Source organism: Fragaria vesca, linkage group LG6 (assembly GCF_000184155.1).
Source record: "Fragaria vesca subsp. vesca linkage group LG6, FraVesHawaii_1.0, whole genome shotgun sequence".
NCBI lineage: Eukaryota > Viridiplantae > Streptophyta > Magnoliopsida > Rosales > Rosaceae > Fragaria > Fragaria vesca.
In genome coordinates this window covers 31,773,098-31,788,125 of record NC_020496.1, presented here as the reverse complement: position 1 = coordinate 31,788,125, position 15,028 = coordinate 31,773,098, and the positions used below count along the sequence as shown (strand labels likewise).

The 15,028-nt window shown below is 39.7% G+C and overlaps 3 protein-coding genes across 3 annotated transcripts; 1 reads left to right on the top strand and 2 right to left on the bottom strand.

Annotated features, from left to right (window-relative positions):
* Positions 1–2,351: 2,351 nt before the first annotated feature.
* On the bottom strand, positions 2,352–4,674 carry LOC101314298 (pentatricopeptide repeat-containing protein At5g50390, chloroplastic-like). The gene has a single exon (XM_004304245.1). It carries the CDS (start codon positions 4,552–4,554, stop codon positions 2,431–2,433), a length of 2,124 nt encoding a protein of 707 aa, XP_004304293.1. The 5' UTR covers positions 4,555–4,674; the 3' UTR covers positions 2,352–2,430.
* A 2,614-nt stretch (positions 4,675–7,288) lies between these two features.
* Positions 7,289–8,778, bottom strand: LOC101314009. Its single transcript, XM_004304244.1, has one exon. The coding sequence runs from the start codon at positions 8,336–8,338 to the stop codon at positions 7,640–7,642; it is 699 nt and encodes a 232-aa protein (XP_004304292.1). The 5' UTR covers positions 8,339–8,778; the 3' UTR covers positions 7,289–7,639.
* Positions 8,779–11,523: 2,745 nt separating this feature from the next.
* On the top strand, positions 11,524–14,765 carry LOC101313725 (cyclic dof factor 2-like). Its single transcript, XM_004304243.1, has 2 exons — positions 11,524–11,845; positions 12,965–14,765. The coding sequence occupies exons 1-2, from the start codon at positions 11,609–11,611 to the stop codon at positions 14,261–14,263; spliced, it is 1,536 nt and encodes a 511-aa protein (XP_004304291.1). The 5' UTR covers positions 11,524–11,608; the 3' UTR covers positions 14,264–14,765.
* The last annotated feature ends 263 nt before the right edge of the window (positions 14,766–15,028 follow it).

Below are 15,028 nucleotides of genomic sequence, written 5' to 3'. Positions count from 1 at the left end.
TCTTCCCTAATTTAGTGATTTAGTCCTCTATTTGTAATTCCCTTGCATATTGGTGGTGCCATGATATTTACTGTGTTGTTAAATTTTAAGGACGAGTCAATTCATTTGCATATAGGTGGTAATCTGGCACCCCAAACTCTTACGACATTTAGAAACCTCAAGAAACTGAACTTGGATCTCGTCAGGCCAGCAAAGTTCGACCTCGATCAGGAGTGTTGTGAGTATTCTCAAGGCTGCACCTCTTTTGGAAGAACATAGTTTTGGTGGAGCCATATTTTATTTTTCTTGTGATAATTATAGAAATGCTACATTTTCATGTATGGTTCAATTTTCTCTGTGATCCGGAGTGAGATAAGGTCATGTAGCTTGAGCTGAGATTCTCAATGCCAGAACTCGATTAAGATTTAAGAGGTTGGGGAGAAGTTGAGACTTCAAGATCCCGTATCAAATCATAGGAAACATTCATGAGGCTAACTACAACACCAATGCGTACATAACGAACATAAAATGAAAATTGCAATAACCTGGTTATGATTTCCATCTTCAAACTTCAAAGTTTACAAGACATGATTCCCTCATTTACAGAAACGAAAGAAAAACCCACAAGTGAAATTGCAGATGAAAAAATAGAGAAAAAAGAAGAAGATATTGATCCAACAAGCTGGTGGCATGCTATTTTTCCATTTACACCTGATCAAAGAATCTAAACTCAACTCATACATAGAAAGAAAAAGAAATACTCACAAAATGAAATCACATATAGACAGATCAAAAGAACCCATATCAAATGGTATGAAACACTCATGAGGCTAAACAGCGAAAACCGACCACATCCAACAAGCTGCTTGTATGCTTTTTGTTTTCTATTTACAAAATTGAGTAATGTTAGGTGAACTACCTAGAATCTACCTTATATGACAAGCTGACATGACATGCACGAAATCCAGATTAGAGTCTGCGTCAATATTCCAATGCGACATCACAATCTACAAGAATAAAAAAGAAACCCAATTTTGTATTAGGAATTCCGGTTTCGTTTCCTTTCTTGTCAAGGAACAGATCCTTAGCTCATTATATTTCCTCGATTCATTAGGATTCTAGTATCAAGGCTTATAAATATGGCCACGAGTGCCTTTGGGTATCAAACAACAACACAGCATATATAGGGAGGTCATAAACACTCGAACATTCTACGATGTTATATGTTTTTGTTCAACTTTATATATGGACAACAGTGATGTAGCTACAGTTGAGGGGGAGAGAAAAGATTGGATAAATGAGTTGCCGGATTGCATTCTGTCATACATACTTTCATTTTTAACAATTAGTTTGTAAATAAAACAAAATATTTTCCCACTGTTATGTAAACGTAGTTGCATGAAGTACGTGATAGATGCCTGAAGAAACAGTATTTTCATGTCTCATAATTACTTGTCGTATGATTGTGTATTCTTTATGCTTCTAGTTCTTATGAAAGAATGGCTTTATATGGTTCCAACAGTTGAGACTATTGTTTAAATAAGGTTAGAAGGACTTGCAAGAGGGTTAAGCAAGAAAGGGAGCAGAATTTCTAAACAAGGTTAGAAGCGCCAGATAGCCTAAAGCATTTGAGTTGAATGGACTTTTCATAATAACAGCGATTCTAACAACAGATAAGCAGCTAGTAATGATTCACATTTGCTGTAAATCGGCATGCAATAACGATTGTAGCAAGCATATTCATTTGGAACAGGCATATGAAAACAAAGGTGGATTGATCAGTTCTGTTCTTGCACTATCAATAGTATGCAATACTTAAAGAGCACCCTACACATGGATTTTAGATGTAAGCTAAACACTCGCCAATCGGGTTCAAATTGTGGTTTCTCCGATGTTGTAAGAGCGCACCCTTTTCAGCCTTTAAATGACATTCTATCTCCTAGTAGCTAGGTTAGTACAACTACAAAGATCATTTGTTTCATCACATTTTGATATCACTTTGTCTGACCCGGCAGGGAAGCATACATTCTGATCCCCTGAACTCCAAACTTTCTTTTTTATTGAAGAAATGAGACGGACCCGATAGAAATAGAAGAAACAGAATGCGCAGTTACCTGAAATGGGTGGTGCCGATTATTGTCGTCTCTGCTGTGTCTGGCATAATAAAGGAAGCAGAAGCTAGAGACACTTGAGTGGAAGTGAAATACTGTAAATTTTTTTTTTTTTTGGTTTGCGCACCTCATGAGCTCTCGTTTACGAATGCATATCTATTTTTGTTGGTTGTATTAAGAGGTGTCAGTACTCATTTGGAACTTGGAACTTGGAACTATGATCTAAGAAAAACAGATTCATGTCAGAGCACCATTCTCTTTCCAGTAAAATGACTTGTTATTAACTGACCGTATTGGTATGTTTACAATAAATAGTATAACGCTACAAGTAACTAAGCCATTACCAGTAATTCCCACAAGAACAACTCCCATTCTTGAAGTGGTGGAATCTGCTGGCGTCCCTCACGACAATTTCTCGTTCAGTCACCTTAGCAATTAACTTGATTGCAGAATGGCAGTCCGGGCAGATGCGATGTCCTTGCACAATTTGCAGTGGCGTCCCATCTGATGTACTGATCAATCCATAAGCTATCGCCAGTTTCTCACTGTGGTAAGCTGAGATGCGCTCGTGTTCATCCACATCAGGAAGAAGATGCTTCTCATCACGGATGTAACCACGTCTTCTAATCTTGACCATCAAGTCGTCCACTGTCTCATAAATCTCTCTTGTTTGGGCATGCCTTTCATCTCCGGAATGAAAAATATGTACCTGTTTCTTAATTTCAATCCAACTGCATGCCGGAAGCATTCTCAAACCCTTCCTTCTTAGAGTCTGAACAACAGCAGCAGCTTCCTTCAACTTTCCACAACTGTTGTATATATTTAGGAGCACAACATAATTACTTAGCTTCTGAGGCTCCATTCCATAGAGCTCTTTGGCGGCAATTTTGCCAAGCTCTAAATTTTCATTGATTCGACAAGCTGTCAGCAGAGCAGCCCACATGTTTGCTGTAGGCTTAAAGGGAGCGGCTCTTATTAGTGCAAAGGCTTCATCTAAGTTCCCCTCCTGTCCAAGCAGTTCAATCATACAGGCATAATGCATAGCACGGGGTTTAACCTTGTAATCTCTGCTCATTGATTCAAAAATTTCCCATCCACGTTCTGATAAACCTGAACGGCTGCAAGCAGACAATACAGCAAGAAATGTAACGTGATTGGGTACCATTCTTTCCTCAAGCATCTTCTCAAACATCTCAACAGCCTCATCACCCCGACCATGATTACCATATCCAGCAATCAAGGCATTCCAAGATATGACATTCTTGTTAGGCATCTGGTCAAAGACATGACGTGCATCTTCTATCCTTCCCCACTTGCTATAGAAGTCCACCAGTGATGTGTTTGCCACTATGTCCAACCCAAAACCATGACGAACTAGACCTGCATGAGCTTGCTTAGCATGTTCTAATGAAGCCAACCTGGCACAGATTCTTATAATCATGGAAAACGTAAAATGATCCATCGGCACACCAGAATCACGCATATCATAGTACATACTCAAAGCCTCATCACTATAACCATGAAGCGCATACCCTGCTATGATGGTGTTCCACCCCACAGTTGTCTTCTTCGGCATCTCATCAAAAACACAGTGAGCATCTTCAATACTCCCACACTTGCTATACATATCAATCAATGCACAAGACACAAAAATATCAGCAGTCACACCCATCTTCACGCAACACGAATGCAACTCCCTCCCTGCAGAAATGTCCCCCAAACCAGCCGCAGCCCTTATCATTGTGGCAAACACCCTCGACTCCCCGTCACAAATCTCCTCCCACATATCCAAAAACAACCCGAAAGCCTCCACAAACTCCCCACAATCCACCAGACCCCCAATTATCGTGTTCCACGAAACCGAATTCCTCTCAGGCATTTCCCCAAACAGCTGGCGTGCATCAATCATCATCCCACATTTCACGTGCATAAGCAAAACCCTGTTCCTCATATACTGATCCAACTCAAACCCATTACTAATCATATAACCAAACACCCTCTTCACTCCTCTAATCGATCTCAAGCTAATACAAGCACTCACCAAAGCATCATAAGTACTACCACCAACTTCATACCCACCTTTAGATTCCAAAAACTCAAACATTTCAAGCGCTTCCCTATACCTCTTGTACAAAACCAACTTCTCAATCTGACTACAAATCCCAGAACTGGGTATTGCAATCTGAGCCTCTTCTTGCGCCAAAGGCGGCGCCTTTATCTCCTCAACTTCGACTTCGGCGGGAATGGGCCTGGGCCGAGGCTTCAGCTGTTGCTCTACATATGAACAACACCGGATTCTGGAAAATGGGTTCTTCCATTTTGGTCTGTTTAGGTAAAAAGAGTACCCAGAAAACAAAGATCTCTGCTTTGGGAACTTGGAATCTGAGAAAGACAGAGGGAAGCTAATGCTACGTTGGATCTGGTCCAACGACAACGTTTGGTACCTTAAAAGAGGAATCTCCATGTTTGTGGGATCAAACAATCGAGCTGAGAATGGAGATTGTACCTTGGTCTTGGTCTGTGTCTGTTTCGGAGTTTACGAGGAGGGGACGAAACGACGTCGTTGAGATGGTCATGGTGTAAAGGGGAGTGTGGGGTTGGGAGAGGTTGGTGGGTAACAGGTGAGAATCAGCATTGGGATTTCCGCGGGGGAGAAGTCGATGTGGGTCAGTTGTAACTTGAAGAGCTTCAGTTTAGGAAGTTGGGCGTTTGTGAAATATCTGGGTAGGCTAATCAGATAGGTGGCGGAACCTACTAATTTTGGCAATTTTGTATTAGGTTAGATCCCATCGAACCCAAGTGTTTTTGACTTTTGACCAAGAGAACGAGGACTACGAGAGTAGGAGATCCAACCTAAATTATGAGATAGTTTCATTTTATTTGAAAATTATGCTCGATCAAAAAATTTGATTCTGAGTACATTACCGTTTGGTCTAGGGGTATTAGTCTCTTTTTGAGAGGTCGTGAGTTTGACTCACAGCACAGTATTGTAACACTATTGTGTATTTGATAAAAAAAATTAAAAAAAATTGATTCGACAAAATTGATCGATATGTGTTCATATATACAATCAACAACAAAAATACATAAACGGCAACTTCATTTACTCAAACGAAGATTGCAGCTAATAATTACAATAAAATGTTAGCTCATATTGCTGAAGCATTTAAACTTGATAGCCAACATGCTACCGTCTCTTTATTCCGAATGACTATAACCTACTCTTTGGTAGTCTCAACCAAGAAAAAAAAAATTGAAGATAGGAAATCATAATTTCGTGTATTATTGATTATTGAATTCAATCCCAAATTGTTGCTCAGACTTCTTGTTCATATTAACAGCTGATAACCCTCCTGAGAGGGACCAATTATAGTCATTATGATATATATCATCGCAATTCTTAAGGCATCGACTTAGAGTGAGTTGGACTTCCTGGTTTCTTCTCCCCTACCCTATTTCACACTTTCTGCTAATGCCATTTCTTGGATCACGGCCATCCATGCTTACCTCACTTTTGTTCCTTTTAAGCTTTGTCCCCTTTTATATTATATGAAAATCATATAACATTCATGTACTTCAAAAAAATCATATAACATTCATGTACTTCAATATTTGTTTGCTCGTAAACTGGATGAGTGGGACTTGGAACTTTTTCATCAACCTTTTTCTCTTTGGAGATAACAAATCGAAGCGGAAACTAAAGCAGAAATGATGGCTTGGACCTTCACTGATTCGATCAATTTCAGATAAATTGTACAACTATTTGTGATCAAAGCACAAATAGTTCTCTGTATGTCAACATCAACCATCTGGTTCTTCTATGTAAAGGGCCACAAGTAGCACAAAACCACAGAGCAAATTCAAAAGTTAATATTGTCCCCAAAGATGAATAATGCCATCCATATCAATGCCGGATCTCAGCTTGTGAGCAGCATAGAGGCTCTATACGGGCGTATTCTAATCCTACCGACCATGCCATTCATAAGTTAAATTCAAGGGAGATGCATCAGCCTCAACACAAAGCAAGGTTCAAGAATATTCTGCAGCTGTTTTGATTTCAAACTCATTAGTTAGAACAAGAACATCTACAATCCAGAGCAGATATTGTCAACCTTTACATTCCAAACATGTGATCTTCTAAATGCATACACACAGTTCGAAAATGTGCTGATGAAATTTTTCTCCCATAAACAGGTCAACCAGCCAACCATATGTGCAGGTTGATGTAAACCAGGAGAGCAAGGAAATCTTCCTCTGAAAATAACCAAATGATTACACAGGATGGTTTTCATTTTTCAAAGATGAAACTCATTGTCACTACAAGGAGATGAATGATGGCAAGAGGGGAAAATGAGAAGGCTGAATCTTGCTTTTGAAAACCTAGGAGATAACAAAGAATCTAGTCCCTTACTAGCAAAATGAATCTTAGAAACGTGTTCATGCAAGAGCTCAGAAAATAGTCATAATGTCGATCACTGGAATTCTAGTATGCATCTAGTAACTGCCCCAGAAATTAGAGGATAGATACTTGTGTCACTACTTGGAGACATTAAAACTCTAAATAGCGCCATCTAAAACTCTTCCAAGGGATCTGGATAAAACTACATGGGAAACACTCACTAAATCCTTAAATTTGCCAAATACTCACTAAATACATGATAAATTGACACTACATTTAAGATTGCTTGCTTTATATAAAGTTAATCTTACTAGAAACATTTGAGCATTAGTAACTTCTGGTGTGATCTAAGAACTTTGTATTATCAAATCAATTGGCTATTCTGAAGCAAAATAAATTACTTAAATAAAGCAAGATGACTATAGCAATGCAGAGTGGTGCAAATATGAGTAGACAAAGCATATCATACCAGTCCCGATCCTATTTGTTCCTTTTGGGATGAACCTCATCAGTTCCCACTTATCAAACTGGGAAAGCTTCTTTATGTAAAAGCCAGGTGCCCAGATTACTGTCATCAGAAAAAATTGAAAACGCTTCCTGCTTTTATATACATAGCCAAGCAAGATGTAAGCTTCATAATAACAGATATGGGGAATCATTGGCATTCTAACCACTATCCCAGATCACTAACTCCACAACTGAACCCCTAAAAGAAATGCTCTAATCAAATAAACAGATATTCAAGTATCAATCTTTCTCTTTCAAGGTCAGGACAGAACAAGTAGCTGTCTGTGCACAGAATATGTAGAAATCATTCAAGAAATACTCTCTTCATAGAATAATCATAACCTATAAAATAGAAAAGGAAGCGAATAACAGCAGCAGTGGAGAACCAAATGACCAATCCAGATTCAACAAAAGAAAAACTTATATAATCATAAAGGAAAAGGAAATCAAAATAAGGGATTGTGATATATTCCCCACTCTAAACCAAGGGTATATAATCCTTACAATTTATTCCATGAGCTAGCTTATTTAAAGACAACATTGCGCAGATAGATTGTCAATAGCAAGACACTCTTCTCTGCAATTATGGGTACTCCTGTGTTCATAACTTAGCTCCCTATGGCTCGTATCCAACCACTTATTCCTACTTCTTGATCTTCTTTACCCTCCGAGGCCCCGGAACTTCCAATCTCCCAACAGAACACCCACACCTGGCTCGAAACACCAGAACTGCTCTCCCATTCGGCGGCGCCATCTTCTTAAGCTCAGCCTCCAACTCCCTATGGTGATCCCTCGGCAATTCAAACAGCCCCTTCTTCACTCCATCCTTACCTACCGAAGCCGAATTCTTCACACACTCCTCTGTCTCCAGCTGAATGTCAAACTCGGCGGCTTTTCTCAACCCTTTGCAACTCGGATTCCCACATTTCCTACTGGTGCAGGCCAACAGCGCCCACGCAGCCAATGCGGCACACAAAATGCTGAGCCCCATCGACCCATAAACCAAGGGAGCATGAGAAACCTCCTCCCTCAACACATACATAACAATCCCCGCGATTTCGATTGTCTTGACCAAGATGACTTTCGCATAAGGAAACAAAAGAAACCCGCAAGCGCCGATCACAGCAATGAACAGAACTACATCAATCACTGCCGATCGAGATCGATCGCAGACGGGGAGTTTGGAGCAATTGGGAGACGAATTGGACATCTTCCTGCTCCTGTGTACATGACTGGACTGTTTAGATTTAGTGCCCGAGTCGATTAGGGTCATGGAATCGGACATGGGAGCGTTTTGGTCAACGGAGTTGCAGACCGAGATTGAGCTGTGCAAATATACCATTTCAGTTTAACCAATAGATGAGGAGTTTGTGTTCCACCGAATCCAATCACCAACGAAACAAATTCCAGATCAAATCCGAGATCGACCCACCTCGCCGAAACTCAAAAAGAGAGAGAATTTTCAATCGCAGCTGAGGATTGAAACTCTGTCGGTGCCGAAATCAATACCAGAGCAGCTCAATCAAAAAAATTGATAACTAGTCAAATTGGATTATGAAGAATTGGATTGTGAAGAAATGGAAATGGCCGGCGGGAGAGAAAAGCAGAGGAGGAAGGAGAAGGAGGAGAAGCAGAGAAAAGGAAGGAGGAGTCGTGAGTTTTGGTTATGGGATTTGTCCATCAAGTAAAATAGGAGACTTGAGAAATGATGATGAGGTTTGTTTATACACGCCATGGGGAACGCCAAGCGACACGTTTAGTGTGATGGGATTACGTGGGCTGCTTTCTGTGACTGGGCCTTCATGATGTGTGCATGATTTTGTGGGGTACTTTTATGGGCTTGGCCTACTTTCTTCATTTGGAAAAAAGAATTTGACTGTGTTATTTACTATAATGTTACCCTCTTGGGTAATAGTACTGTGGTCAAAGTTGTGACCCAAGCATGACATGACATGATAGAAAAACTTTCCATTATGGCAGAAAAGGTACGTTACTTCTGATTTCCGGCATTCATCGAGGATGATGGTGCAAACTTTCTAAGGCGTACATAAAATATCATATATAAGATAGAGTTTGTTAAAGCTAAACACACATTCTTTAAAATAGCTAAAAATTAAAATAAAATGTCTGATAAAATTGCTCTTATACATAACATGGAATAGAAAGGAAGACCAAACTAGTGAGGTTTGGTCAATTTGATCAAACAAATGAAGAATACCAAGCAAGTGGGTGGTGCCATATTTTTCCATGGAAGTGTCATGTCAAACAAGCAAACAAGAAGAAACCACAATGGAGATGAGAACACTTGACTTGATAGCATTTTACGCGTTAGGCCATCTTTATCTTTGGTGAAACCGAAATGATCACACAACGTCTAAGGTATCCATGAAGCACAGTACAAGCAAATTGATCCATAAGCCGTGTTGGCCTCAACAATTGCCCTAGTGCTCAAGTCATCGGCACCAATCAAGTCAAACATAATGGTGCATAACGATAGGTGACATGATTGGTAACAAATAAAAGTGTGGTATGACATGACAACTATAAACATAAAAGTTTCGTGTTTAATACGAGAATACTATGAAAAGATTAACGTGCTTAGTGTTTCTTATATTTTAAGAATACATAAAGTTAACCACCACATGTGGTCGAGTTGGTAAAAGTTTTAGTGTGGAACCCCATACCTAGATTCGACTCCTAGCCAATGTTAAGTAGAGTTAAATCTCAATTTATTCTTGGTGGCAAGGGGGAGGAAACGTTCTGATATAATCCATCAGCGCGGATTAGTCTCTGAGCCTAGAAATCCTTTAAGGATACCACCGTTGATACTCTAAAAAAAAAGAATAAATAAAGTTTCGTAAGAATTTTACATACAATAACATCAAATTTTGATCCTAAATAATTGCACAAACTAATATTTAACGGTTTAGAGTACACTAGTGTAAGTATATGAATGAGTTTATGGCTGGGCTTTTTGTATGATTTATGAGTTTGGAAGGATACACAAATAATTGGGCTTCACAAGCTTAATCTTTCTATCATGGGCTTCGTTAGTGTTTTGGGCTAACCCTTTTTGTTTTGTTGAATCAGGATCAGGTACCTTTCTGTCCAAAAAAGAAATCAGGGGTGTACTTTATCTTAATAATTTATATATAATCTGACGGCTACGGGCAGCACGAGAGAAAAGGAAAAAGATATACTCCTTCTTTTTGTTGGACACGTGTTACCCGCTTAGCGACTGCCCAAAACAAAGGCACGGCCAGTGATGAGTATTCGACATCACACGTACGCCACCGCCCGACACGTGTACCAGGATCATTCATCTGCTTGTGTATGTCCACTTTTTCACTTTACTTTTCAGGTGGGACCCTCACTGTCTGATTTTTTTTTTCTTTTTTTTATTAGAACCTGGTTTTCCACACTTATATTTCATATTTGGTTTTTATAAAAAAAGGCTGTTAAGTCTGTAAATGATAAAGAATTTATTATTACAGATCTCGAGGTTAACCATACTACCATTAGGCATAGGCAAAAATGGAGAAATACGGAATTGAGTAACTAGAGGATGATAGTGATTCTGATTCGTCTACAACCAAGTTACGATTCATGATGTTACCTTTATAGGATAAAATGAAGATCCTTTTAACTAAAAAAAAACTGTACGTATATTATTTTATGTGTTTTTGTATGATACGTACTTGTATGTCAAAATAACATTTTGCACGTGTGAAGCTTGAATAACTACAAATACTATTGGGCATGTTCGGTAATTTGAAAACGATTTTGAAAAATAATCTTAAAAATTAAAAATGAGAAAATGAGATTGTTATTTTCTACTTTGGAATTGTATTCGGTAATTTATTGTAAAAAATATTTTTCATATTTTCTAAACTAGGAAAACGAAAAAGCGAAAACGTTAAATTAATGTTTTCAGTTTTTCTTTATAAAAGTTGAACACATTTTCATTTTCAAAAATGAAAATACAAACATGAAGACGTTACAGAACGCCACTTAATCTTTCATAGTTCACCTATTCGCTTAGTAACGAACTAAATTTACTTTAACTCGTTATTACTAGATTTTAGCTGTCCTCTGTTAACATATGTAGATAATTTTTGAAACTTATGAAACTTGGCCACAAAATTCAGGAGAAAAAAATGAGTGAGGCGAGCTAAGATATAGCAGCCGACTAGCCGACGAGGAAGTGGCGATAATCTGAGCGACCTTGAAACGGTAAAAGGGTAACGACAGCTGACTAGGATTATCGACGACTTAATTCATAAATCCGATCAAAAACCCCCCCTTTGAAAGATGACCAAAATACCCCTCATGAGGTGGGGGGCAAAAAGGAAACACAGAATCAATAAATCTTTCCAAGGCCACAAACCCAACTCGTGGCTCAGAATCGCCCTCCCTGATGACGTGTCACACCACCAAAAAAGAGAGAAAAAAGGAACACAAAAAGGAACAATTTCAATTCAATCAATCAGAGAGTGAAAAAAAGCAACGTGTCAGATCTCTTTGTGTGAGAAGAGAAGAAATAAAGGAAAGACGAAAGAGAGAGAGAGAGAGGGAGGAGGAGAAAAAGGAGGAGTAGAAATTTTAGCCGAAAATGTCGGAGGCGAGGGACCCGGCGATCAAGCTTTTCGGGAAGACGATTCCGCTGCCGGAGGCCCCGCCGTCGCTGAGTGATTCGGCGGCGGCGGTGGTTGAGAAAGTCGCGGCTCCGGATCTCGGGGACCGTGTGGCGTCTTCGTCGAACTCGTCGTCGCCTGGTGGAGAGGAAGTCAATGATGGTAGAGACGGCGGAGAAGAGAAGGAGGAGGTCAACAACGGCGGCGACGATGAGGTACGAGTTGCCGGAGTTTTTTGAAATGGGGGTTGGGATTGGTTTTGGTTTTTGGTTTAAGGGTTTTGATTGGTTTTTGTGGGATTTGTTTGGGTTCTGGGTTGTGTTTGTTTCTCAAAATTGCATCTTGGATGTGTTTTTGGAGGATTTGATTTGGCTTTTTTGGGTGTTTGATTCGGGTTCTTGCTGTTTTGAGCATAAAGTTTTAATTTTTGGGAGGAAATTTCAGGGGTTATGATTCAAAGCAAGTAGCTTTCTACTTGTTTTTGGAACTTTTGCTTTTTCATTTCCAGGAAAGTTAGTTGGATTTTTTATAGTGTTTGGGGTTTGAAACTTTGCTTGTTTATACTATTGTGTTGGGGGTTAGGTTACTCATCATGAAGACTAGCTCTTTAAACAAGTTGATCAGTGTTCTAATCCGATACCCTGTTACCATTGTCCTTTTGAACTGATTATTGACATATGGAAATATTATCTCTAGTTCTAGGCCTGCATTTTCTGGAAATTTATCCTAATACTCGGATGAAGATGAATATCTACTGCTATTGCGTTATCCGTCTCTGCTTAGTGGCTGGCTTCAATTTTTGAACTGGCTGCACAGATTGCTACATTATTTACTTGTCGAGTCCTCCCTGGATTTCATTGCATTCTTTTGTGCTATTTTTTTCCCCACTCATCAAGAAGTCATAGGTAAAAGTACATAGTTTTTAGAGATGACTGGTTACAAGATATTGGTTTAGTTCCTTCACATTATTGTTAAGTATCGGTAGAACTAGGAAGATCAATTATTTTCTACAGATGTCATGGACTCCGCATCTGAAAATTGACTGAATATGGAATTAGAGGAAAATTTTCAAAATGAAGAATGTTGAACTTGCCATTTGTGAAGGCAGATTCTAGGGTATGTGTGTGTTATTATGTGACCATTGGAATTTTATTTTACCATAACCAGAAGTCTAGACTCTAGTCGATCATTCGATTTAGTATTTGAGCAGATATTAGTTAGTTTCTACTATGTCATTGTGTTTTCATGATAAGAAAGGGTAAATGGTATTGTGGGAAGTTGATATGTTATGAATACTTATCTGAAACTCATTGGTCGATTGAACTTCTCATCAGGAGTCATTGGGTGAAAAAGCAGTTCAGAATAAAGAGGAAGATGAAGTCCTACCTTTTTGTTCCGAAGAGTTGACAAATCCAGATGAAGCATCAAGAGTAGGTGAAAGTCCTAAAGCACCTGTTGACAAGGAGACTGCTGCGCTCAAAACTTTGAAGGCTGAAGAAGAACAGAGCGAAACAAGTAATTCACAAGAAAAGACCCTGAAGAAGCCGGACAAAATTATTCCATGCCCCCGCTGTAATAGCATGGACACCAAGTTCTGTTACTACAACAACTACAATGTCAACCAACCGCGACACTTCTGCAAGAATTGCCAGAGATATTGGACAGCTGGTGGGACTATGAGGAATGTCCCCGTTGGTGCTGGTCGTCGTAAGAATAAGAATACCCCTTCTCAGTATCGTCACATAACTGTCTCTGAAGCACTGCCGAATGGTCGACCTGATGTTCTAAATGGAGTCCACCATCCTTCACTACAATCTAATGGCACTGTCCTGACATTTTGCGCAGACACACCTCTCTGTGAGTCAATGACTTCTGTTCTTCAGCTTGCTGATAAGAATGTACAGAACTGTACTCCAAATGGTTTTCATAAACCCGAGGGATTAATTATTCCAGCTTATGGGGGCGGAAATGGAGATGATCATTCGAATAGGTCTACGGTCACAGATTCAAATTCAAAGGAGGAGACATCCAAACCTGGGCCACAAGAGCCGGTTATGCAGAATTATCCTGGCTACCCACCTCAAATACCATGCTTTCCTGGTGCTCCTTGGCCTTACTTGTGGAACCCGGCTCAATGGAGCTCTCCAGTAAGTCCACCTGCTTTCTGCCCTCCAGGGTATCCTATGCCCTTTTACCCTGCAGCTGCTTATTGGGGTTGTGCTGTACAAGGCACTTGGAACATGCCTTGGGTTCCTCAACCATCTTCTCCAAACCAAACTGCTCCAAGTTCTGGTTCTAATTCTCCGACTTTGGGGAAACATTCGAGGGATGAGAACCCTGTAAAACAAACCAGCTCTGAGGAAGAGGAGACACCAAAAGAAAAGAATGCTGAGAGGTGCCTTTGGATTCCAAAAACATTGAGGATTGATGACCCAGGAGAAGCAGCAAGAAGCTCTATATGGGCAACATTGGGGATTAAGAACGATAAAGCTGATTCGATTAGCAGTGGGGGACTCTTTAAGGCCTTCCGGTCAAAGGGTGATGAAAAGAATCACATAGCAGAAGCCTCTCCGGTCTTGCAAGCCAATCCAGCAGCATTATCTAGGTCACTCAAGTTCCAAGAGAGCTCATAATTCGGTAAGTTTAGAATTTAGGAGCTCAAGATTAGCAGTTGTCTTTGTTTCAAGTGGCGCAGACAATTCAGTGATGTTCATCTGCTCTCCACAATATGACACCACCTCTCTACGCCTGGGAAATCCATCCAGATGCTGAAGCTCTCAATGGTGGAAGAGGGTAGGGGAAGTCGCTTGTCTCCGGAGCTGTGAGCCATCTTACTCTAGCTGAAATAGCCACTGATTTTTCCCCTCTTGAGTGCTATAATGAACATTTGCAGTTTGTTTTCAGTTAGATGGGTTTCTGAGTTCCTGTACATATATTTACATGTAAAAGTAATAGTGAGAACTAGAACATAGAACAGATCGGGTTTGTGTAGCATAATCCCAATTGTACTTAAATAATTTGGGGATTTTAAATGAGACATCCTGTTCGTTTATGCTTTTAGTTAGAGCTAAATCCACTATTTGATAGCAGAAAGGTGGGATTTCCAGAAATTTTCAATGAGTTCAGAAAAGGAAAACTAAAAGCTTATAGAGTTGCATATATTCACGCAAGTCTGGTAGAGGCTGCTAGGGATGATCAAGTTGTGAGCTAAATTGAGGTTGAAAAAGATTAAAGGGCCACCAAGCAGATTGCTATGAATTCAATCATGACTAGGCCAACTGGGCAAGTACATTTCCCTTTCTTCTCCAGACAGACATTCAAACCAAAACAAAGCACTAAAAGCTGGAAAGCTGATCATAAAGGTTCCCCTTTCCTTCTTCCATTTACTATTGCTTATT

What these genes read in the sequence shown, in the direction of transcription:
- LOC101314298 (XM_004304245.1), bottom strand. Translation starts at nt 4,554, where the DNA reads ATGGAGATTCCTCTTTTAAGGTACCAAACGTTGTCGTTGGACCAGATC.
- LOC101314009 (XM_004304244.1), bottom strand. Translation starts at nt 8,338, where the DNA reads ATGGTATATTTGCACAGCTCAATCTCGGTCTGCAACTCCGTTGACCAA.
- LOC101313725 (XM_004304243.1), top strand. Translation starts at nt 11,609, where the DNA reads ATGTCGGAGGCGAGGGACCCGGCGATCAAGCTTTTCGGGAAGACGATT. An exon ending in ACAACGGCGGCGACGATGAG is followed by an intron (nt 11,846 to 12,964) that starts GTACGAGTTGCC and finishes ACTTCTCATCAG; the next exon opens with GAGTCATTGGGTGAAAAAGC.